The sequence below is a fragment of the Typha angustifolia genome, chromosome 15, assembly GCF_048772165.1.
Source record: "Typha angustifolia cultivar Huaian chromosome 15, ASM4877216v1, whole genome shotgun sequence".
In the NCBI taxonomy this organism is placed as follows: Eukaryota; Viridiplantae; Streptophyta; class Magnoliopsida; order Poales; family Typhaceae; genus Typha; species Typha angustifolia.
In genome coordinates, this window is record NC_133253.1 from 2,331,452 (window position 1) to 2,353,484 (window position 22,033).

Sequence of the window (22,033 nt, forward strand, 5' to 3'; positions counted from 1 at the left end):
ACTGAGATTTTCTTTTTCTTTTTTAACTTTTATGTGGGCAGGAAATCTTCTTAGGCGACCGTTGATGGTTTAAATTTTTCTCTCTCTTTGCAACATCTAGGTAGGGGAGTGTGCTGTCTCTTTCCTTTCCTGGGAGGTTTTCAATGCAAAAGGAGGTGGATGGGCCTACATTTGGACAGTACATGGACTAAGCTTGTCAATTCAACTATTCAAGTTCTTGCAGGTGCTTTGACTGGTCAAGCCACACCCAGTAATCACTCTCTCATCTTGTGAGCATGAGGAAATTAATTAAGCTGCCCTTGTTTTATTTTCTCCTTTTCTTCTCATGATTAGTATTGGATTTTGACTTTTCTAAGGCATGTATGGATTGATTGCCAAGCTTGAGTCAGATCATCTACAGATGGCCAGCATGAATGCTGCCGTAGAACTCCTGAGAGTGTTTTGTATTGTAAACAATGACAAGTTGCACAAAGGAAATATAACTGCATGCCTGACAAATTTAAACTGAACTACTTCACACATTGCATAAAAAGTCTAAAAAGACGTAAAAAGAAATGTTATTATTCCCTAATACAAGTTTTTCAAGTACAACGAGGGGAAATTCTTCCAACTCCTGTCCATTGGACATTATTACAGGAGGCATATGTATGATCTCCATCTTCCCAGAATAAATCGATGTTCTGCAGCTCCACATCTTTGCAACCAACAGTTCTGCTGCAATTTAATCTCACGGCAGTTTCTGAAGCACTGATTCCCTTAATATTCTTGTAAAGCACATTGCTTATCGCCACGGCGGACTTCTACATTTGTCAACACTGTTAGATTGCAGTTAAAACAAACCAGAGGTAATATTTTCATTAAGGAAATAATGTTTCTCTTTTTACCTGCGTGTGGCATGGTGTCATCGAGTCACAATAGCTCTGGTTGATGATTATAGGATTGGAAACATTGTGCACAGAAACATCTTGGAAAATAATATTCCTCACGTAGCCATGTCCTCCCTATCAGTAGAATAAAGAAACATGAGAATACGAAGCGTAAATAAGTAATATTTTCTTAGTTGATAACTACTTTGAGCATCAAAAACGAACGCTAGCTCTCTGCTTTGACTGTTACTAGATAATGTATGGAATTAATTAGTGCTTAGGGTTCAAAACAAGTAAACTCTCTGTTCTTCGGAACTTGAATTGCTTAGTGCTTCTGTGATTATAAGAATTAGTTTCAAATGCACCTGAGTAATCTATGTTACAGGGAATAATATTTTTAATTGATAAATTGGCAAAAGAGTGAGAATTTAGTTTATTAGTTATTTAGTAAACGTCTATAAACATTACCTGCCATGTTTTGATCCGTACTCCATTCGTAGTATTCTTCAAAATGGCTTTCTCCACTATCACATTGGAGACATGAGCTATCGAGCGATTAGCTCCTAAACTTCCAATACTGTTCACCATATCAAACAAAAGAAGGAACCAGAAAGTTATCAAAAAGGTTTATCCTTGTAACAGATGATACAGATAATTGATTAATTTCTGATATGAAATTTATGAGATCACAAGTTAGGTTGGAGTTAGAATGACAGACCTGATTCCATGACCGGGACCGCAGAGTATATTTGTAGCTTTAATATTTCTAGAACCATTAACTATCGAGATGCAATCATCACCTACACTAATTTAGGAGGCAAACGTAATAGTAGAAGGGTCTAGATTTAGATCACTGTAAGAAATGAAATTGGTTTGATTTAGTTGATCTAATATTTTACCAGTTCCAATGGAACAGTAGCTTATCAGCATGTTCTTAGTGCTTGTCACATGAATCCCATCAGTATTTGGACTCCATTCAGGAGCAGTGATTTTGAGCCTGGAAGCTTCAACATTCGAACAGCCTCCGAATACTAGATGAATCTGTTGGCTATCTCTTATCTTCAAGTCTTCCACCGTCAAATCTTTGCACTCAGAGAAGTAAAGGGCCTGCAAATTAATCAACCACTCAATATTTTTAGCTCGATACGACTAAAATTATCCTACAATGCTATATTGATATGGTCGATTACATACCGTCGGTGCATTGAAGCAAGGCTGAAAAAAGAAAGATTTTAGAACAGAATTAGTCGCCGATACACTATCTAATGCAAGCTTGTGAGTTGTGATGTGAAATTAGCAGGAAGGAAAAATACCATTGACTTGTTAGTCTTGCATGAATTTTGCCACCAGATATGGCCATTTCCATTAAGTGTTCCACCACCTTGCACCAGTAGGTTTCTTATTTTTTTGAACTTGATCCAGGGCTCTTTATCTTTCTCATCTGACCAAACTGAAGGTTCAGAAGAAGCTTCAAGTGTCCCCTTGATCTAAAATATAACGACAAGTTCATCCATGCTTGATTTGAATGGAATGACATAGTCTAATGAGAACAAAGTTTATGCATTACCATCAATGTGATATGAGCTCTGCAAGGGCCAGAGAAGGTTACTGGCTTCAATAGGTAGGTTTTCATCTCAGGCACTAAAATTACAGCCGAATCAAAAGATGAACAAGCCTCCTCCCAAACCTTCACAAACGCCTAACTCCAAAAAATAAAAGGTACTAGTTAAGAGCTTCCAATCCATGACGACAAAGAATTATAGGAACATAAACTACCTAAATGTCTTTGAGATTAATAATGCACCTTGCGATCGTCACTGCCATCAGCTCTAGCACCGTAATCGTCGACGGTGAAAACTCTCATTGGCGACGGTGCTGGGCTAGACTCTGGACTATATGTGGTGTCATAGGAAGAAACTTGAACATTTTCTGAACTGCTATAGCAGCAACTGAGGTTATGAAATAATAACAAGAGAATGGATAGCAAAACAAGCTTTTGGAGCCCCATAAACATATCTATAGCCTCTGTAACAAACATACAATGATACAAGAGAATTTTAGTGCAATTGTCTAGGAGAAGCTTACAAGAATGATGTCCGAATGAGGTGATGATAAAATTATTATATACAACCAAGAAATGGAAGTGTAGGTTTTACCTAACCAATGGAGTTTTGGCAGTGATTGTTTTTCCTTTTTTTTATTTTTAATTTTGGCAGGGTTCTTTTCATATAATAAAGTGTGCATATGTGTATGTAATTAATGCTTAAAACGGAAGCAATATTGTATGCCATCGCCGTTTCCTTATTAATTCCATCACTGCACCAATTTATGGGCATAAATATCCTCCCTCTGGGATATAACGATCAAGTATTATTATAGTATCTGACTAGAAATTATTATGTATGATCTTCTTATAAGAATCGTGCACACCTACATACAAACACATATGCAGTAATTTTGCAATCACACAGACTTGCCTTATGCTGTCATTTACATCTAGAAATGACCATTTATTCGCTATTTTACATATAAATTGAAAGATGAGATCATTTTCCATAAGGTTATGTGTGTAAATTGCATGCATAGAAAGTAAGACCAAACCAATGACAAAGCCACAGAATGCCAGGGTGCTGCCCAAGGGCTATGGGCCTCCTTAGGACCAAAAAGACATAGTTGGGCCATACACATATGCACACACTGTATTATATATGGTGCAGTGATGGAATTAATTGTATGGCCCATAAATTGGTGCCCATAAGAAGTCTAATTTATTTTAAAAATAATTATAATATTTACTTCGTAGTTGAGCCCTTCATAGATTTTTGGTGAGCTTGGAATGACTCGGTTACCAGCACAAGCATCTAAAAACTATTTATGTTCTATTATGTGCTATGAAGTATAAGAAATTAAGTGGTTGACTTGGACGACGAGCAAGGTACATATTTCACTATGCCCAGATGTGAGGTGCAGGTGGTGATGATCACCCTGAGGGGCATAAAACATTAAATGATAGATTTTTAAGAATATTTGGAGACTTGAAAATCATTAATCACTCCATCAAACATAGCTCCACTAAGAAAATTAGTAAGTACTTGAACATAAAATTATATATATATATATATATATATATATATATAGATCTACTTGTCTAATCCCACAAGATCCTTTAAGCCGAGGAGAAACATAACCATTAATTAAGAAAAGGATAGGAAGAGGATTTAATGCAAGCTTTAACTAAAACAATCCAAGAATTTAAAAGGATATCTTTTCATAACCATAAGGGCAATATTCCAACTGAATCTATCATTGGTTTTTTTATTTCAATTTTGACAACCATATCCCTTTTGCCTTTGTGAACAGTGCATAATCTTCCCTTTGTGCTTAGGGTTCACCAAATAATAGAGAATAGATTTCATATAATTAACCATAATTTTAACAAATAACTTATATAGGATATAGAGCTAGAACTATTAACACACATAATTTGGAATAGTTTTATGAATCAAGCAACACAGGTTTTCCCCGTTTCCAAGCCAAGCAACCAAGCGTTGAAAATGGAGGAAAACCTCATGTAGCGCATGCTTCACAATATTCCAATAATAACGATAGAATTTAATATGGTAACCAAAGGATCTTTTTAATTTCCTACTATCAATAGGCCATTTCACCCTGTCTCCAACCCAAAAATATCATCACAAACTATGGAAACAACATTCTCAATTCTATCAAAGCTATGCTATACTTGTTTCAATGCAGAATTTAGTACCTTATCTTATTAAGGCTAGCAGAAATAGAAAGCATGGGGTTAGTGTTTACTGTTTAGTCCGCTTAAACACCCAATTCCCAGCAACTAATTTTAGCAAGGTTCAAATTCATACCATAAAGATTCAAATCGAAAATGTCTATTAATTCTAACATAATCAAAAGAAAGAGAAAGAAATAGATGAGTATGATCTGAGCCAGCTCTTCAAACAAGTCTAATTGCGCTATGCAAAAATGAATAAAGCCAAGATTCAATAACTAAAGCCCGATCCAATTTTGCCCAAACCCTAGTCTTCCTTCTCTGTTATTACTCCAAGTTAAGCGAGAGCTTATCTTTATTATCATTTATATTGTACACTTAAGATATTTACACTCCTATATTTTAACTATTAATGCCTCAAAAATTTATTAAGTTAATTTAGCTTTAAAACCTAGTTTCCCTTTATTCTTATCTTAATTATAATAAATTTCCTCTAATAAAGAGCAGTTTATAACTCAATACTTTCTTCAATGGCACATAACTACGTAAGTTAAAGAGAGAAGAGACGCTTGAGATTGCCAATTGGGACCACTCTGCAAGCGTTGCTTTCCCAACAGAAAGAAAGCTCTCGTTTCGTAACTTTGTTCATGAATTCATCATGGCAGCAATCCTCCAACTAACAGAGCCAGCCGACTAGCTCCTACTGAGGATTTAAAACAAAAACGTTCATAAAACTAAACGGCTAATCCATTGACTACGTAAAGAAAGTGAAAGAAAAAGAACTAATGACTATCGAGCGCGGAGTACGAGGCAGCGTGGCCCCACGTGCGCGGGCGGGGCACGACGTTTAAGGCGCGAAAGGCGAAGAACACCGGATCCGCTCGAGCGTGTTCTCGATCTTAACCCGTACGATGGACGGCTGCGATTGATGGATGTAGGTGGCCAGTACGGGTCGCTGTTGGGGTCCCACCAGCGAATAGCGAATCGAGAGAATAGATCCTGTGGCTGGCTGGCTGCCTTTGGCTTTCTCCTTCGGTCAAGCAAAGCGTCTACTTACATTGAACCAGTCGGTGAAGTAATTGCCTAACTAAGACGTACATATATGCATTTGACTTTGACTAATTCACAGCACTTTTCTCTGATCCAAGATTTAAATTATGTATAATTATTACCTAACAAGCAATTAACTGGAAGGTCACTGATGCTTAAAATAATGGGAATATTATTGTAAAGGTATTAATTAAAAACACCTTATTTTTTATTTTTATTATCACTTGACTCTTATATTAATATATCAGCAATATTATAAATTAACTCTATCCTAGCAACGAAATAGAAGATATTCTATAATTTCTCATTTTACCTAACCTAAAATTCATTTACATGGACTGATTGTTAAAAAAAAACTATCGATATAAAGATTAAAATTGAAATATAAAAATAGGGGGCAAATAATAATATGGACAAAATGTACGGTAATTTTGATAAAATTTCCAAAGCCTTTTCGTTCAATTTTATATGCAACTTCTCTGGAAAAGATGGAGCTTCAAGATTAATTAATATTAAATTTACTGTGAATTAATTATTTAATTGTTGACTCGATAAATTTAACTGATTAATAGTGTGTTGGCTTAAATAAAATTTACCTACCCTTTTTAAAGATATTATGGAAGAGTATCATTTGAGAAAAAGAATTAATTTACTAGAGTATGGTGGTTTCTTATGATTAAATAATGGAGGCATATCAACAACGCTAAATGAAGGCTATATAAATGGTACAACGAAAGGATGCCACTGGCCATGAAACTACATAGGCTAATCATGCTGAAGAAGACTTATTATCCGATCTATCTATTCACTTTATATCAAAATAACTTTGAAAATTAGCACAAAAAAAAACCCTTAAACTTTACTTTATTATCATTAGCAGTTCACATTTTACCGTATAAATTTCCGTAATTACTGGTTATGTTTTGCTTTTAATGCCTAAAAATATTCTAATTTAATTTTCGTCCTATTACAATAGGTTAAAATATCTAATTATCCCTAATTTGATGTTCAAATTTATTTGCCTTTTTTTACTTTCTATTTAACCTTAAAATATATTGTATAAAATATAAAATTATATTAAAGTTATCAATAATAATAAATATAAAATATAGTGTGTGTTTTTTTTGCCACATAGTTTTCAAGTCTTTAACCAAATTAGTTTTATTCTTAATGTTTTAACCGAAATAGACTATTTTTTAAATTTATTATCAATTTTAGCCCTAATAAAAGTACTAAACCGATTAATATTAATATATATATATATATATATATATATAACTTAGTCTTTAGTCAGTTAAGACGATACACTAATTAGTCAGCTTTTTTATTAAATTAAATTTTATTTCGTAATAAATTTAAGTTGCGGTCTATTTGTGTAAAAAATAATTAAACGAGTCTAGTTGGGTCAAAACTCGGTGGGCTTCGTAGAGCTCCCTATGGGATGTCGCGTCAACATACGTGAGCCAGACAAGCAAAGAACCTAATTACCCTCCAACCAACTTGTTCAACTGGAGTCGGGCCCAACTCCTCCCACGTCGACTGACTGTAGCATTTGATGCGGCAGGGAGTGGAGAGGATCAGCCGCAGCCCTTGCGACTGGTAAAACCCCGGTGGTGCCGCCGCGTGGTGGCTACGATTAATCTGGGCCGTCCGTAGGGTGTTCATCGTAAGCGGTTCCTTTTCAGATTCGTTCTTCGGCTCGGGAGAGAACCAGGTTGGAAGGAAGGAAGAGAGAGGAGTCCTTCCCCTGGTGAGCAGACTATAAAAAGGACAGGCTTTTTGGTGGGATTGGACCAAAAGTAGACCCCTTCTTCCCTCGATTCCATTGATTTGTTTGGAAAAGGGAAATCTTTTAGTATTTTACTCTCTTTTAAGGGAAATTAGTTCTCCGCTTTAACCAAATTTTCGTTGGTTTTCGCTAACCGAGTCTTCGGAATCCCAAGATCTCAGACGGATCAAGGTGGGTTTCTCTTCTTCCGCTCTTTGGGGAGTTGGGGTTTGTTTGCTAACCTTGTCCGCTCTATATTTCCTCTTGGTCTGCTGTTGCTTTGAGTTCTGCAGATGGTTCTTCGTTGTTCTTCCGTGATCTCTCTTTTTTCTGTTTTGTTCTTGACATTGGTTTCAATTGACATTGGGGAAAAAGATTCTTATGAGTATATTCGCATTGAACGTTGATTTTACATTACTTTAGTGGTCTAAGGAGTTTTCTAAGCCTGCCCGTCAGGAACTCTATATTGGATTTTACTTGTTTAGATGCCTTGTTTGATTGCAGTCATGCTGACGGAATGTGGATCTGAAATTTATGCGCTTTTCCTCTGTTTTTACATCATATAGGACGATTAATTTGTTTGTGATTTGGCAAAGTTTGACGCTTATTTTTATTACTTTTCGTGCCTGGAGCTAAAGATCAGAAATCCTCTCTGTCTTTCTGTTGGTTGACACTTGAAATGAGAGTTTTCCTTTTCATTTATTCCAGGTTTGAAGGTTGAATTTTAAGATCCAAGAACTTTCATGGTAAGTTGATCTTTATGGTTTTTGCTCTTGTTATGATCGCTTTGCAAATATTATCTTGTAATTACTGTATTTTAGTATAAGTTAATTTGAGTATCTATTTCCCTTATGGAGGAGAGTTGATCTGATAGAAATCTCATCTTTAACAGGGAGAAGAAGCACCCGAATTTCTCTTTGGAAGCTTCATTTCTGAAACACAAGACTATCAGACAGCTACTACTATTGGCGATAAGATAGTGAGTCCATACAAAAAAATTTCCCTCTTTCTACCTTATTGTTTCGTTTGTAAGTTTAGATCTTGTGAAATGTAATTACTTGTGCTTGCGTATGCAGTATGTAGTAGGAGGAGTTGGTGATGGAGCTAAGTCCTCAATCAGCATCAAAATTTTTGATAAGTTTACTGGAACATGGTGGGATACTTGCACTCTCTATTGCCTTTCCTCGTACTGTTTGTTTAGAGATAGAAGATCTAATTCGCAGTTGTTTTGGCAGGTTGATTCCTACAGTTCTGGGCACACAACCAGTTCCTTCTAAGGGTCACTCAGCTGTGATTTTAAATAACGATAGGATATTGATTGTTAAGAGGGATTCTTCACTGGATGATTTTGCCTGGTTTTTGGAGGTCTGCGCTACTCAAAATACTTTCTTGTGTGGATATGGACCCTCTATATAAATTTGATGCTTATGGACTTGGCCTTTTGCTCACTTACTGTTTTATGTGGTCAGATGCTATTCTTTGTTTTTCCTTTTTTTAATATAGGAACTTTAGAATTCTAACAACCACCAAATGGGTAGGTTCCAAAAGGACTTTTGTCTACATTTGCCATGGTCCATACTTTATGAACTTGGTATTTTGTTTGTTATCTCCAAAGTAGGCAAAACAGAACATAGTAACTACTGGTGATCTGGATCACAATCTATACTGTCTGGATTTCCTCAACCATTGCTAAGCTTGATGAAGAGGTATACTTGCAATTAACTGACTGTCATGCTTAATAATGATATCTGCCAAGTGGCACAAAGTAGAGACCTATTTGTTTCTTGTGCTTCATTATCTTAAATCAAATTGGCTGGTTTTACACAGCATGATCGTTTATTATGTAGTGTAGATGCAAAGCCTTTGTTTAGTTTACTTGGATTAGGAAAGTTTCTCATTCCTTTGTGTCTGCTAGTTCTCCATGCTTTGCTCTTTTGGGTTTCCTTCTATTTATTCAGCTATAAATATGTTTCTATTTTTGTTGTATTAGGTGGACACCCCATTTGTTAAGGAGCATAAGAAGATTCTTGGGACAGAAGTGGTTGCATGGAGCAAGGGGGTTCTGGGCAATGGCCCAAAGCCAATTGTGATTAGTGGTCCTTCTGGAGTTGGTAAAGGTACATTAATTACAAAACTCATGAAAGAGTTCCCATCAACATTTGGGTTTTCTGTTAGTCACACTACCCGGGCTCCAAGAGAGAAAGAAATAGATGGAGTTCACTATCACTTCACTGAGCGTAACGTGATGGAGAAAGATATTAGTGTTGGGAAATTTCTTGAATCTGCATTGGTTCATGGAAATCTTTATGGGACAAGTATTGAAGCAGTTGAAGCAGTTACAGATGCTGGAAAGGTAATAGAAAACAAGCGCATGAACATAGAAGATTGTGAGTCTTGGTGGTATCTGTATAATGTTATCCTTGCATGTGATATGATTCTTTAAAGTTTCGAACTTTCGATGCTTTTGGATTGCAGAGATGTGTTCTCGACATTGATGTTCAAGGAGCTAGATCTGTGAGGGCTAGTTCTCTTGAAGCAGTTTTCATCTTCATCTGCCCCCCATCATTTGAAGAACTTGAGAAGCGTCTTCGGGCACGGTATATTTAAGAATTTTAAGATGTCATCAAGGTTATATTATATAGCTTGTGTGATTGGTAATTGGTTACGCTACTTTTCTTGAAATCCACAATAGAAACCATTTTGAATGCCCTTGCATGACTATACAGGGGAACAGAAACAGAAGAACAAGTCCAAAAAAGACTCAGAAATGCCAGAACGGAGCTTGAGCAGGCAAAGTTCCCAGGTCTTTTTGACCACTTTTTGGTGAATGACGACCTTGAAACATGCTTCGAGAATTTAAAGGTGTTTTTAACTGCGGTTCTGTTTTGTTTGCACTTCCATTTATTATTTTGATATTGAATTTGTCCATTGGTAACCATTTTTCTGATGAATATTTTATCTCCTATAGAAAATACTCGCTTTGGATGAGAATTTCGGTGCTTCATATGAATCATGTAAGTTATTATATCTTTTAATTATATCTTCGTCTCTTCCTGCTCTTTCACATTTTCTGATTAGATGGTCAAAACAGTCATGCAGAATATCGCTCCTGTGTCTCATACAATATCTAAGACAGACTCAAAAGTTCTTTTGCATATTGAATCTAAGGAAATTGAAGCAGCAGGCCGCAACTCGTAAGTCATTCACTCTGAATTAAATTCTGGATTTGTTTCAGATAATCTGATTAGAAGCTTATACTTGGACAATTTTATTCCGTTTGATAGGTATGCGCTTGATGTATCTTCTCTCAAGGGAGGTGCTTCTGGTCGAACGAGGGGACTAAATATAAACCACATTTACCCATCAGAAGATAGCTTGAATGACATCAAACTACTTTAACATTATTCGTGGAGTACTCAAGCCAAGAAGTTGCACCACTACTGACTTAAATTTTGGATTTACTATATGGGGTGAAATTTCCTAGAACAACTAAATATGAAGACATACAAGTGTGGTACCCAAACTTCAGATTGCTATCAAATAGGAAAAGAATTGATGATTTGTTCTCTTGCGACAATAATTTACTGGAACATGGATGAAGTTCACTTTCTGGTCGAGATTTTCTTTTTCTTTTCAGATATCATTCATGAAACGCTTGTACGATCATAGTCAATGTTGTACTAGTGCTTTGTTTACCATTTCAAATCATGAGTGTTTCATTTTTTTTTAAATTTTGAGTCGTACTAGCAGTAAGCAACATCCTAGTGGCTCGTTTTGTCTCAAGCAATTATTTTGGATTTCTTTAACGTGATTCACAAGTTAGTGTTGGCGAAACATATGAAATACAAAATATGATTAGATGAAGAAGAATCTAAGCATTAATAAATGCAGGGAATTATTAATCATGTGAGAGAATTAATTTAATTTAATGGACCAAATGGGTAGGATATGAGCTCAGAGGATCAAGTTAACTTGATGACTTTTAAGTTTTGATTCGATCAAAACTTCTTTTGAAAGGCACCAGATTCTTCTAGTAACGAAGTGCATCACGCCCTCCATTGACGTGTTGATGTTTACCGACTATTTGGAACTTGGAAGTCGTAACTATTTATTTATTATTTTTTTTTTTGTGTGTGGCTTTTTTCCAAGCCTTTTCCCTCTTTAGAAATCAACAAGCGATCTCAGGAACTTTTGGCTGTTTGGTTTGGTATGATAGCACTATCGTTAGGTTGGACAATGATAGTTGATCGACCAAGCAGTCTTTCAACTATAAAGCATTGTCATCTACAAGCGAAGGATGTAGAGATCATGTCAAAGAATGTACAGATGTTTGAAGTTACTCAAAAGCATCAGCATAAAGAGGAGTATTTTATTGTAGAAGCTCATGGATGTTGCAGTCAACAATGCAACAACTCTCTGCTTAACAACAAGATCGCCTGTCAGGCAAGCAATTTTAATTGCATCTTTTACCACATATGTAACTAACAACCCCATCATCATATACAACCATTCATTCGATATTGACAGCCAGAAAAGTTCAAACTGATGAAGAAAGTCGAAGGAACCATGTTCCAATGTGGCATTTATTTTCTCACCAACTCAAATAATGACTCGTTTTTCACATAGAGAAAGGTAATAGTAGCACTCAATTCTGAAACAATAAAACTATCACAGCTATCTCATTTGCATGTTTTCTTCCACAGAGAGAGAGAGAGAGAGAGAGAGAGAGAGAGAGAGAGCCAAGAATGAATTGCCTGTAGACCTCACATCTACCAATTACCACTCCTAAGATACACCTGACCTCGGACTCCAGATTGCATTTCTGCCATCACCCACGCATATAACGAATGAGGAAATCATCTCAAAAAAAGCAGAAATGGTTGAGCAAGCAAACCAGAAGAGGACATGGGCAATGCTAGAAACAATGCCCAAACTAAAGGGGAACATCTCGGCATGCCGATTGCCACGTCAGGGGCCTGTTTCTCCAGGATGCTGCCCTGCATCCTGAGCCTGATTTTCCAGGGTCCCAGATTGCTGTCCTTCCTCCACCGTCCCACTATATGTCGAATGGGACGAGAGTTCATAGCCAGACTGCTGCTGGTAGCTATCATTGCTGTTGCTGCAATTTTGTGGCGCACACATGCCTTGGGTTCCTGGCAACCTAAATTCAAAGGCTGTACTACTTGAATTTGGAGCAGATTCACCTGAATTCACCTTCTCGGGGTGAGTATTGGCAGCATTGCCGTCATTGTTCTTTGTGTTGAGAAAACGACCTCCACAACCCCTTTCTCTCCGCATTGCATGTTGATGACGAGATTCATGAAGATATGGCTGCTACACCACATTTTAAAGATTAAAACATAATCCAAATTCTCCATTATGGTCAACACAGCAATGTGATTATGCTAATCATAATGAAATTACAGATTGGATAAGCAAGTCAATTCTTTAACTACATATCTACATTGACAACATGGGGTTTAAATGGCAAAAGAATTACTGTAACCTCAATTGCTTATTGGATAATGTAGATATACATCGTTGTAAAGTTCCAAACTATCCTAATTCTTAATGATATCTATTCTTCAAACTCTCATGTTTATTTTCTTAAAACCATTAGGTTCTTTTGAAAATGACCGATGATGCTTGCAGCCAACTGTATCATGGCTTCCGGTTTTGTTATAAAACTTCCAGTTAACTCAGCTTTTGCTTAAGCAATTGATGAAGTGGAGAGCCTTCTATGAAGTGGTGGAAAGAGTAACCCTTGCCAAATTTGAAACCAAGACACAACCAACGACAAAGTTGATGAAAACTTCAGGGACATACTGACATATATGATGATAAAAAATCTGTCTTGTTATCTTAAAGCAAGACAAGGTCAATAACATAAAATGATGCACACTTAAGTGAAAGCCTATGTAGATGATTGGAAGTTCATGTTCCACCAGAGAGAGACAAAAAAAAGTACACACTGCAAAGGATGCTTCAAAGTGCTCATTTGAGTCAAAAGCGAATAAAAATTCAATAATGCAGGGAAGCTATCGATTTTTTTTTTTATTTCCAATAAGTACGACATTTAGTATATCGGCCCCACATGCAGTTAGAATCATAAGCAACATGGGGTGAAATACTATCTTATGAACTACTACGTGAAAAACCACAGGAATATGACTGATAAAGAACTAAAATGATGATTTTTTTGACACTTTTTATTCCAAAAAGTAGACTAGCATTTTCAAGGGACAGAAAAATTATAACTTCCGTCAAAGACATTCCCTGACTAATATTGGATTCTTAATTGCATATAATCTAACCATATGAATTGATAAGATACTAAGAGAAACAGTAGTCTCACATGCCTATTTACTCAGATTGATATCTGAAATGCGAACACATGATCTTCCAGCAAAAGTAAAACAAATAGATTTATTGTTTAAAAAACATAGTTATGAAGTGCCAAATATTACCTTTGCCAATCATATATTGTTACTATCTGCACTTACCTTCCTCTTTTTTATATTTTTATTCTCAAGTTCAGCCTTTGCACGTGATTGTCTACGCTTTAGGATTCCCTTGTATTGCCTTGCATTTACAAATACTGGCTCTTCAGTCACTTCAAGAGGTAATGGCATGCGATTCTGAGGTATACCAAGTAACTGATGATGCACCTGAAAATCCGATAGGTTATCAGGGATTAGTTCTTGCTTACCAGGATTGATGTACAATCACACCAGTAGATGGGAGTCTTTAATATTAGGAAATAATTTCATTTTCATTGGCTTGTAACGAAGTTTTGTATCATTTCCAATGTTCTAAAAGGCAATTGTGGTATGAGGGCAATCTAGGGACTTACATGGATGCATACGTGGGTATATATGCTTTCTATAATTAAGAGGTCCTTAAAGTGATGGAATGCAAAACATAAGAATATAAGATATTTTGAAGAGAAAATGTAAGATAAATACTTGGATCAAATAAAGGACTTTTTCCGTGTGACTATAATAATTGTAATTAAAAATATTCATGTACTAAAGCCACAATAAGTCATATTTAGGTTAAACCTAAGTGGAGTGGTGCATAGGGATGCAAACACATATGAGGGTGCAGCAGTAACTATTTCTGGCTAAACACTTAGATGAAGTTTTAAAGTTGTTGTGATAAATTTCTCTGGTGCTGCTGGGTCAAGTTGATGTAACTGAAGCCTCTTAGAAACTCTCTCTAAGAGCAGTGACTAATTAAGGTTTTGATGAGGCCAACTTTGCAATATTGTGTATTCTCTACTCTCTTTATGTTTATCTATTATCAATTGATTACGGGTCTTGCTGCACAGATTTGTAATCTACGGTCACTGTAAGTATGCTGTACATCTTTTAGTATTCCCAATAGTCAACTTGAAATTTTAAGGTGCCTCAATAATTTTCTAAGCTACTAATGAAATTGTAGTCTTCTAACTAAAGTTTATTGGGAATTTAGTTTGCATGTCTATTTCATACTCATCATTCTCCTTTTTCTCTTAATTGAATGTTGACATCATCCTCTAACTTAATTTCATATTGGTACGAAGTTACCTGGAAGATAGTTGAGAGCTTGGTGTCCTATCAATCCTATAGGTATACATCCTATGATTGCAACATTTATAAACTAAAAGTCACACCAATGTATATAGCAAAATATTTTAGAAAAACAAATTTGTAGTCACTACCATTAGTGCAACTAACATACCAGAGCATGAGTTCCATAAGGAGTCATAATGCCAGCAAAGTAAGGATCAGAGTAGGGATATGTTGCGTATGTCTGCAAAACACTCTGGATGAGTACCAAATAAGAATGAATATTTCATTTATTATGTCGAGGATTACTTGGCATAAAAGCCACTTGACAAAATAATATAATATCTACAGGCTGCAAAAAGAAAAAAAGAAGAAGAATGAAGAACAACAGAACAAAACAAATGTCTTTACACAACTGTTTGACCAGGCTCCAGAGTGTGAGGTGACTGTTCAGGTATCATAGGAGGCATGGCAGCTGGGAGAAGCTGGTTTTCCTCTCTGTGATTTTCATCTGTCCATTCATATAAGATCTTTGTGAGTTATGTTGCACTCTACGTCGGTATTTCATTGCAACTATTTTTGTATAGAGCACAAATCAGGTGCATCAAAACATAAAGAAGGATTAATGTGATATAGATCCAAAATATGCTCGTGACCCAGAAACATTGCAAATTTTCAGGTGACTTCTAGCAGCTACACTGAATGACTGAATTGCATAATTCGCATGGACGTAGTAACTAATGAGTCTCTATTGTTGAAGAAGGTAACCTTCTGGTTACTCACTACACTGAAATGAAAGATCATACGGTGTACAACTATTCAAATGTAGGAATGATGAATTTATAAAGATAATTGAAGTAAACTAATCATTATTCACAGAAGATAAGAAGAGCCCTATTACCATTCAGCCCACAATCTATTGCTGACGTATCCAATTTTAGAATCCATTATCCATTTACACAATGTTTAGTTTTCCATTTTCCAAATACATATAAAAAACTAAAGAGAAAGAACAGATCCAAGTATAGAAAACCTCCAACCAAAAAAAAAAGATCAAAATATTAAGCAAATAACGCTTGCATCAGTAGTAGGCCTTTTATGAATTGCATGGTACCTAATCACATTGTAGCCTGAATCAAAAGAACCAATGCAAGTTCTATTGAATAATCTTACTAATATGCAAAACCCAGCACACTATTGACACAAAGAGAGAATAATATTTTAATAAAAATTGACATCTACGGAAATTAACCTCTTGGTATTGTGTTCTGCACCTTACCACTAACAACCATGCCATTTGCACTATCACTCGACTGTGACTGAGCACCTATGGTGTCACCTGAACTGTTTTGAGAGGCACTTTGCGGTAATACTGCTGGTGGCATAGAGCCAAAGCCAAGTCCCATCCACCATGGCTGCGCATCCCTTGAGGAAGACGGAGCACCTTGCTCATTCGGCTCTTCAGAATTGCTTCCATCCTTTGGTCGTTCCATGTTTCTTAAACTCGCAACGAATTCAGATTGCAACTCTTGCCAGCTACAAGAATAAATAGAGATGGAAACGAATAGAGGAAAATAAGTTAAGCAAACCGATACTCTACCATCAGGATTGAGAACCAATACGATTTCACAAACAGCAGAAGATTAGAAGTAACAAAAAACATAAGGTCCTAAGAACAAAACCTGTCAAATAATTGGTCGTCGAAATCCGAAATTCCAATCGTTTTAGCGGCCAAAAAAATGATGGAAAACAAATAATTAAAACACCGCAATTATGTAACAATCAGAGAAAAATCCCAACCCTAAAGGACCCCCTGGTTCCCCTTTTAATCTGGAAATAGTAGTCAAGCGCGAGAAGTGATGGAGAGAGATATAACGAATCCAAACTCACCAATTCACGAGAAACCAAACCCTAGACGTCTCTCTTCCTCCGAGTCCATCTCCGACCAATCACTGTTACAGGAATCCACACCTTTTACGGGGTTAATTTAGAACCAAATAGATAAGAGAAACTAAAACTCGTCGAAAAAGGAAATCAATTACTCGCTTCTGCTCTCCATCAAAGTCTTCCGCGTCTCTCTCACACAACTCTTCTTATCTTTTTCCCACTCCGTATCAATAATTCCAAATTATGTAACAAAATACTTTCTACCACTAAACACGATCCATAATTTCGAACTTAAACCACCCACTGGTACGCCCGTCAAGGTAAAGGACGAAAATGCCACTGCTCCCTCTCGTGAAGTAAATTACGGAGGTATTTATGTCAATAACTCGCAAATTTAATCCCCAATAGCGATGTCTCGGGGCAAAGGTGGCAGCAGTTCGCGAGTAGGGGAAGACGTGATACGGTCCACGCGGACGATGCACCTCGAGCCGCCATGTCCAGATGAGGGTGACGGCTGCTTAATGTTCGCAAACTAGAGATCAGATTCTTCTTGTTACTCTTGAAAGATATTGATTGGATTGCATATACTCTGATATGTTAGCGTACATCTAGTATGTCTTGTAATAGCAAAGCATGATTGATGGTAGTATCTAATCCTAACATTAAATATGATGACGAGAATTATATATATATATATATATATATATATTTGATGTGTTGGAATGCATCAAACAAACAGACTACCAAGTAGTCAAATTCTTCACAGGATTCGATTACACAGCGACGAAAACAAAGGAGTGGTTCCAATCCACAAGCCAGAACCCAACTATACGTACAGATTATAATCTTAATATTTACATCATGGCTTGGGAGTATCTACACTTGCAGTAGACTCCAACAAGTCGTCTAGTACTTGGCAGCATTTTCTGAGCCCAATCTCGTCAACCACTGGCGCGTACTCCTGCAAAGCAGCAGCCAAGAGCAACAACATGTCATTGCACACTCTAAAAACCAATCAGCAAATTTAAAAGCATAAATTGAGACAAAACTACAAGAGTTTCTTCTTTTTTTGCAAACATCCCTCGTATTAATTATAATGATAATTGTTACTTACTCCCCGACTGTAGTTAAGGAATAATATATATATATATAATAGGGGTCTAAATAGGCAATCAGTGGATTTTGCAAATAGCCTTCACGTGAATACACGAGTATTTGCAAAAAAAGAACTCCGAAAAAGTCCAAAAAACGAATAATTCCATTAACTTTGTATTATTATTATTATTTATTTTCTTTTCCCACCATAATTTACCTCCATTTTTCTCATTAGTCCCTCTGCACTCTCTGCTGAAACGACTATATCCCTTGCAGAGCTATCTATGAATCCTTCTTCAACCCCTTTATCGAAGAGTGAAAGCAAGCAATTGTAGTACCCGTCCACGTTTAGCAGCCCCACCTGCCCAAAAATTTATGTCACAAGATGGGCTCACAACTAAACCCAATGAAGTAAGCAGAATCCACCGAATCTATAAAAAAATTAGAATGCAGCCAAGCATGACAAAAGCTCACTGGTTTGTCATGGATGCCAAGCTGTGACCATGCTATGATCTCTAAAAGCTCCTCCATGGTTCCATAGCCACCTAAAAGGATTTCATCTCTCTGTGAGAAGTTTTGAAGAGAGATCCAAATGGTAGTGAGAAGGGAGGTGAGTTTGGGGGGTATATTAGTTCACCTGGAAGGGCTATGAAAGCATCAGCATGCTTAGCCATTTCTGACTTCCTCTCATGCATGTCTGCAACTGTCTTCATCTCGCCTATCGTTTCTCCTGATATCTACAAAAGGGTTCGAATTTAGTTAGTTTGCAGGTTAAGGAGATAAATCAATAGGTAATATAGAAAGGTAGCTCTACCTCATGTGGCAGGAGAGCTCTAGGAATGACTCTGCAATGGAAGCAAAAGAACTAATGAACAAAACTTTTCTTCTTTTTTCTTTGATTGGTATGCCAAAAGATGCATTGTCTTACCCAAGTACATGGCAGCCACCATTATAAACAGTCTGAGATATCAAGCCCATGAGACCTACGCTTCCACCTCCATAAACTAAGTCGATTTGCCTCTCAACCTTAATTTAAAAGGATACATCCAAAGCGATCGATCAAACATAGATTAATTCAGTAAGGTCACGAATTCTTACGATTCTAGGTTGTAAATCCTCACCAGTTGCTTCCCAAGATCGAGAGCAGAATCACTGAAGGAACGCCTGTTTCCAGCTCTGCTTCCACAGAACACACAAATCCTCTTGAACTTTCTTTTGTGCTGGCTTGCGTCCATCTCCTGGATGATAAAGCATGGGAGGAGGAGAAAGATTGCAATGCTGAAATGAAAAGGCGCAGGCAGAAGAAAAGGGAGAAGAGGAGAGAAATGTAAATGGAGGAAGAAAAAGAAGAAGAATTTAGTCAAGCACTTGTAAAGGAAAACAAAGAAGCCGACGCCTTTCCTAATGCATATTCTTTTCTAGTACTTTTGTGTTGGAGATGAACCCAACAACGATCTATCTCCAATTCTTTCCCTCCCTCCCTCTCTCTTTCTCTCTCTCAAAATGGCTCTCTTTCCTGGATGAATCTGAGAGACTACAACATCACAATCTATTTTCTTTTCTGCCTGTCCAATCAATGCAACTTTTTGGTCACTCCCCCACTAACATTTACCTAAGATTCTCTTGCCAATTTGCTAACAGTAATTACTATTGATTTTTGCCAATGAATTCCTTTTTTCTTTTAATAGGAAAATCCATAGACGATCATTGCATTAATATTCAACACTCAGTTAAAATTTGATACACGAAGAAAGGACGAGAATGATTAGCTAAACACTGGTTAAATAATAATAAAATAAAATATCAAGTTTAATAATAATAAAAAACAAGTAGAATAAGTTCTCATACACAAACAAAATCTGAGAGGAATGATGATTACCCTAGAGACAAGTCCTCCACTTAGAGTGTGAATACAATGGATTTTCTCTCAATAATTATAATAAGTTAATCATCCTGTTTCATATATAATATATTTCATGTTAGAAAGTTAATCAACTGTTTGCATCTTTATTTGGTGCAAACTGAAATCCTTGCTCCTCTACTCGAGAAAACACTCCTTAGATTAAACTAATAATCAATGATGCAACTAGCTGTTATTAAAGAAAATGGATGATGACAACTCTTTTAATAATTCTGCAGAAAATGTTCAGTAAGATTTAATATAATTCGATTTGAGAATGGATATTTTTTGTTAAAGTTAGTTGAGTAATTTATTTTAAATATATTTTACTCATAAAATAAACTTCATTTTGAAATAAGGGTGCCCACATAGAAAATTTATGTCATGATTTAAATTGATTTTCCTAATGTTCTTAGATTTAAGATTGAGGAATGAATTGGAAGTTGAGATTCAAGATTTTCGACAGCCCCTAGTGACAGTGTGGTGAATGGTTGTTCATTCTTTTGATCTAAAAGAGATGCTTTAAGAAAAAAGAAAACTTTTAATAGAAAATTTCATACCCTACTTTTTAAATTCACACTATACATATTTAAATTTTACAAATGTCCCATTTTTTAAAGCAAATATATATTTCAAACACCGAACCTCAAAATCTTTGATTCTGCCTCACTAATTAAAATGATTTGAGCTAAGGTGTAACTCACTTAGCTAATAAATAATTAGATTGGATACTAGTGCATATGTGGCCTTGCTTATGTTATTTAAGACCGCGAGTAAATTATTTGAAAACAACAGAAGGATGAGAAGTACAAACACAAGTTTACAATTAGAAGATTTCTTAGTTGATATAAAAATAGAATGATTTTCTTCACACCTACAAGAGAATGTCTTTGATTCTTTCTATTAAAAATATTTTTCCAACATTATAATTTAAAGCAAGGTTCATCAATTTCTTCCTTTCAGAAATATTTTCCACGTAAATCCTCATATTATTAAATCATATATATATATATATATATATTAATTGATATTATTATTAGTTAGTCATTGTGATAGATCTTTGAAGTAGATTTTTCAACATTTGTTAACTTATTAATTCTATTATAATTGCGTTCTTGACCGACCGTGGGTCGTTGCAACGTAAACAAAATATGTTTTGCCATATTATCGTGTTATATATTCTACTCATTATGTACGTGTTTTTAATAATTTTCTTTTAGTGTTCTTCAGATGAAAGCCACGCATCATCGGAAGTGAAACGTGGCAAATGGATTCTGTTCACAGAAATGAAAGAGATGTTTCAACCTAATCCAATGATTAATTTTCTTCTGTCTTCGGTTAGGCAAGACAAGGACATGCAAATTATATACAATTTTAACTCTATTCCTAGAGATTGAGGTCACTCTATTTGTGCAAAAAAATTACTTAAAGATACATACATTCTTTTTCATCAAACGATTACGCAGTCAGGGCCTAACCAGTTCATATTACTGAGCTTTTAAAGTAAGTCCTTGTATAATTTTATCCTCCCATGCATCAATTTGCACCCGAGAGGGGGAAAAAGTACGTAGGATCCTTTCAATTATTTGCTTCTCGTAATTGAAAACAAGAGACAGACACAAAAAACAATCACTTATTCGTCTCAAATCCTCCATTCATGCATGACTTCACCAATCTCCTCAACCCTTTGCCGCGTTCTCTCTTCTCCCCACTCCTTGGGCTCCTCTCCTCTCCTCCTGCCCTCTTCTCATGCTCCATCTCTTCTTCCAGCTGCAATACAAATACCACAACAGAGAAGACAAAACTTTTAACTACTATATATATATATATATATATATAATTACTAACGTTGACTTGCCTTGAGAATCCTGGACTCGAGTAGGTCGATGCGGTGGATGAGGTTTCCCTTCGCCCTGGTCTCCGTCACAACGTCGTGCATCGGCTGGCACAGCCGCCGCCTCGAGAAGCTCTTCGGCGACGAGTTGGCAGAAGAATTACCCTCGTCGCTCGCCGTCATCGAATGGCTAGGAGTCGTCGACGCCGACGTCGGACTCCTCGCTGCCGACCGGTTCCCCTTAGTCTCCTCTAAGAAGCTCAGCATGATGTCCAAACGATCAACTCGAGCCAGAATACTTGGTGTCTCATTCACTACGGCAGCCATTACTACCATGTGCA

General features: G+C 36.3%; 5 protein-coding genes across 9 annotated transcripts; 1 reads left to right on the top strand and 4 right to left on the bottom strand.

Annotated features, from left to right (window-relative positions):
* Nucleotides 1–581: 581 nt before the first annotated feature.
* On the bottom strand, nucleotides 582–7,323 carry LOC140778510 (polygalacturonase QRT2-like). The gene is made up of 10 exons (XM_073123256.1): nucleotides 7,139–7,323; nucleotides 2,671–2,815; nucleotides 2,434–2,565; nucleotides 2,180–2,353; nucleotides 2,061–2,081; nucleotides 1,766–1,973; nucleotides 1,585–1,666; nucleotides 1,335–1,443; nucleotides 885–1,001; nucleotides 582–800 (listed from the first exon to the last, which is right to left on the bottom strand). The coding sequence occupies exons 1-10, from the start codon at nucleotides 7,321–7,323 to the stop codon at nucleotides 582–584; spliced, it is 1,392 nt and encodes a 463-aa protein (XP_072979357.1).
* Nucleotides 7,324–7,352: 29 nt separating this feature from the next.
* Nucleotides 7,353–11,157, top strand: LOC140779127 (guanylate kinase 1-like). 2 transcript variants are annotated; one of them, XM_073124105.1, is made up of 11 exons: nucleotides 7,353–7,654; nucleotides 8,135–8,172; nucleotides 8,319–8,405; nucleotides 8,503–8,579; nucleotides 8,662–8,791; nucleotides 9,417–9,779; nucleotides 9,902–10,023; nucleotides 10,153–10,288; nucleotides 10,395–10,440; nucleotides 10,518–10,620; nucleotides 10,711–11,157. In XM_073124105.1, the coding sequence occupies exons 2-11, from the start codon at nucleotides 8,170–8,172 to the stop codon at nucleotides 10,823–10,825; spliced, it is 1,182 nt and encodes a 393-aa protein (XP_072980206.1). In that variant the 5' UTR covers nucleotides 7,353–7,654; nucleotides 8,135–8,169; the 3' UTR covers nucleotides 10,826–11,157. The 2 variants fall into 2 exon arrangements, with proteins under 2 accessions (XP_072980206.1, XP_072980205.1); XM_073124104.1 differs by having other exon boundaries at nucleotides 7,353–7,618.
* Nucleotides 11,158–11,976: 819 nt separating this feature from the next.
* LOC140777632 (nuclear transcription factor Y subunit A-1-like) lies at nucleotides 11,977–17,150 on the bottom strand. Of its 4 annotated transcripts, none has more exons than XM_073121867.1 (7): nucleotides 17,019–17,150; nucleotides 16,867–16,928; nucleotides 16,229–16,512; nucleotides 15,393–15,487; nucleotides 15,149–15,220; nucleotides 13,930–14,094; nucleotides 11,977–12,760 (listed from the first exon to the last, which is right to left on the bottom strand). In XM_073121867.1, exons 3-7 carry the CDS (start codon nucleotides 16,467–16,469, stop codon nucleotides 12,395–12,397), a joined length of 939 nt encoding a protein of 312 aa, XP_072977968.1. In that variant the 5' UTR covers nucleotides 16,470–16,512; nucleotides 16,867–16,928; nucleotides 17,019–17,150; the 3' UTR covers nucleotides 11,977–12,394. The 4 variants fall into 4 exon arrangements, with proteins under 4 accessions (XP_072977968.1, XP_072977971.1, XP_072977972.1 ...); XM_073121870.1 differs by having other exon boundaries at nucleotides 11,977–12,757; nucleotides 17,019–17,147; XM_073121871.1 differs by having other exon boundaries at nucleotides 16,256–16,512; nucleotides 17,019–17,143.
* A 428-nt stretch (nucleotides 17,151–17,578) lies between these two features.
* LOC140777633 (cytokinin riboside 5'-monophosphate phosphoribohydrolase LOG1-like) lies at nucleotides 17,579–19,480 on the bottom strand. Its single transcript, XM_073121872.1, has 7 exons — nucleotides 19,080–19,480; nucleotides 18,887–18,984; nucleotides 18,773–18,803; nucleotides 18,596–18,695; nucleotides 18,433–18,503; nucleotides 18,176–18,319; nucleotides 17,579–17,824 (listed from the first exon to the last, which is right to left on the bottom strand). The coding sequence occupies exons 1-7, from the start codon at nucleotides 19,191–19,193 to the stop codon at nucleotides 17,723–17,725; spliced, it is 660 nt and encodes a 219-aa protein (XP_072977973.1). The 5' UTR covers nucleotides 19,194–19,480; the 3' UTR covers nucleotides 17,579–17,722.
* A 2,007-nt stretch (nucleotides 19,481–21,487) lies between these two features.
* On the bottom strand, nucleotides 21,488–22,019 carry LOC140778513 (uncharacterized). Its single transcript, XM_073123267.1, has 2 exons — nucleotides 21,717–22,019; nucleotides 21,488–21,628 (listed from the first exon to the last, which is right to left on the bottom strand). The coding sequence occupies exons 1-2, from the start codon at nucleotides 22,017–22,019 to the stop codon at nucleotides 21,488–21,490; spliced, it is 444 nt and encodes a 147-aa protein (XP_072979368.1).
* Between the last annotated feature and the right edge of the window lie 14 nt (nucleotides 22,020–22,033).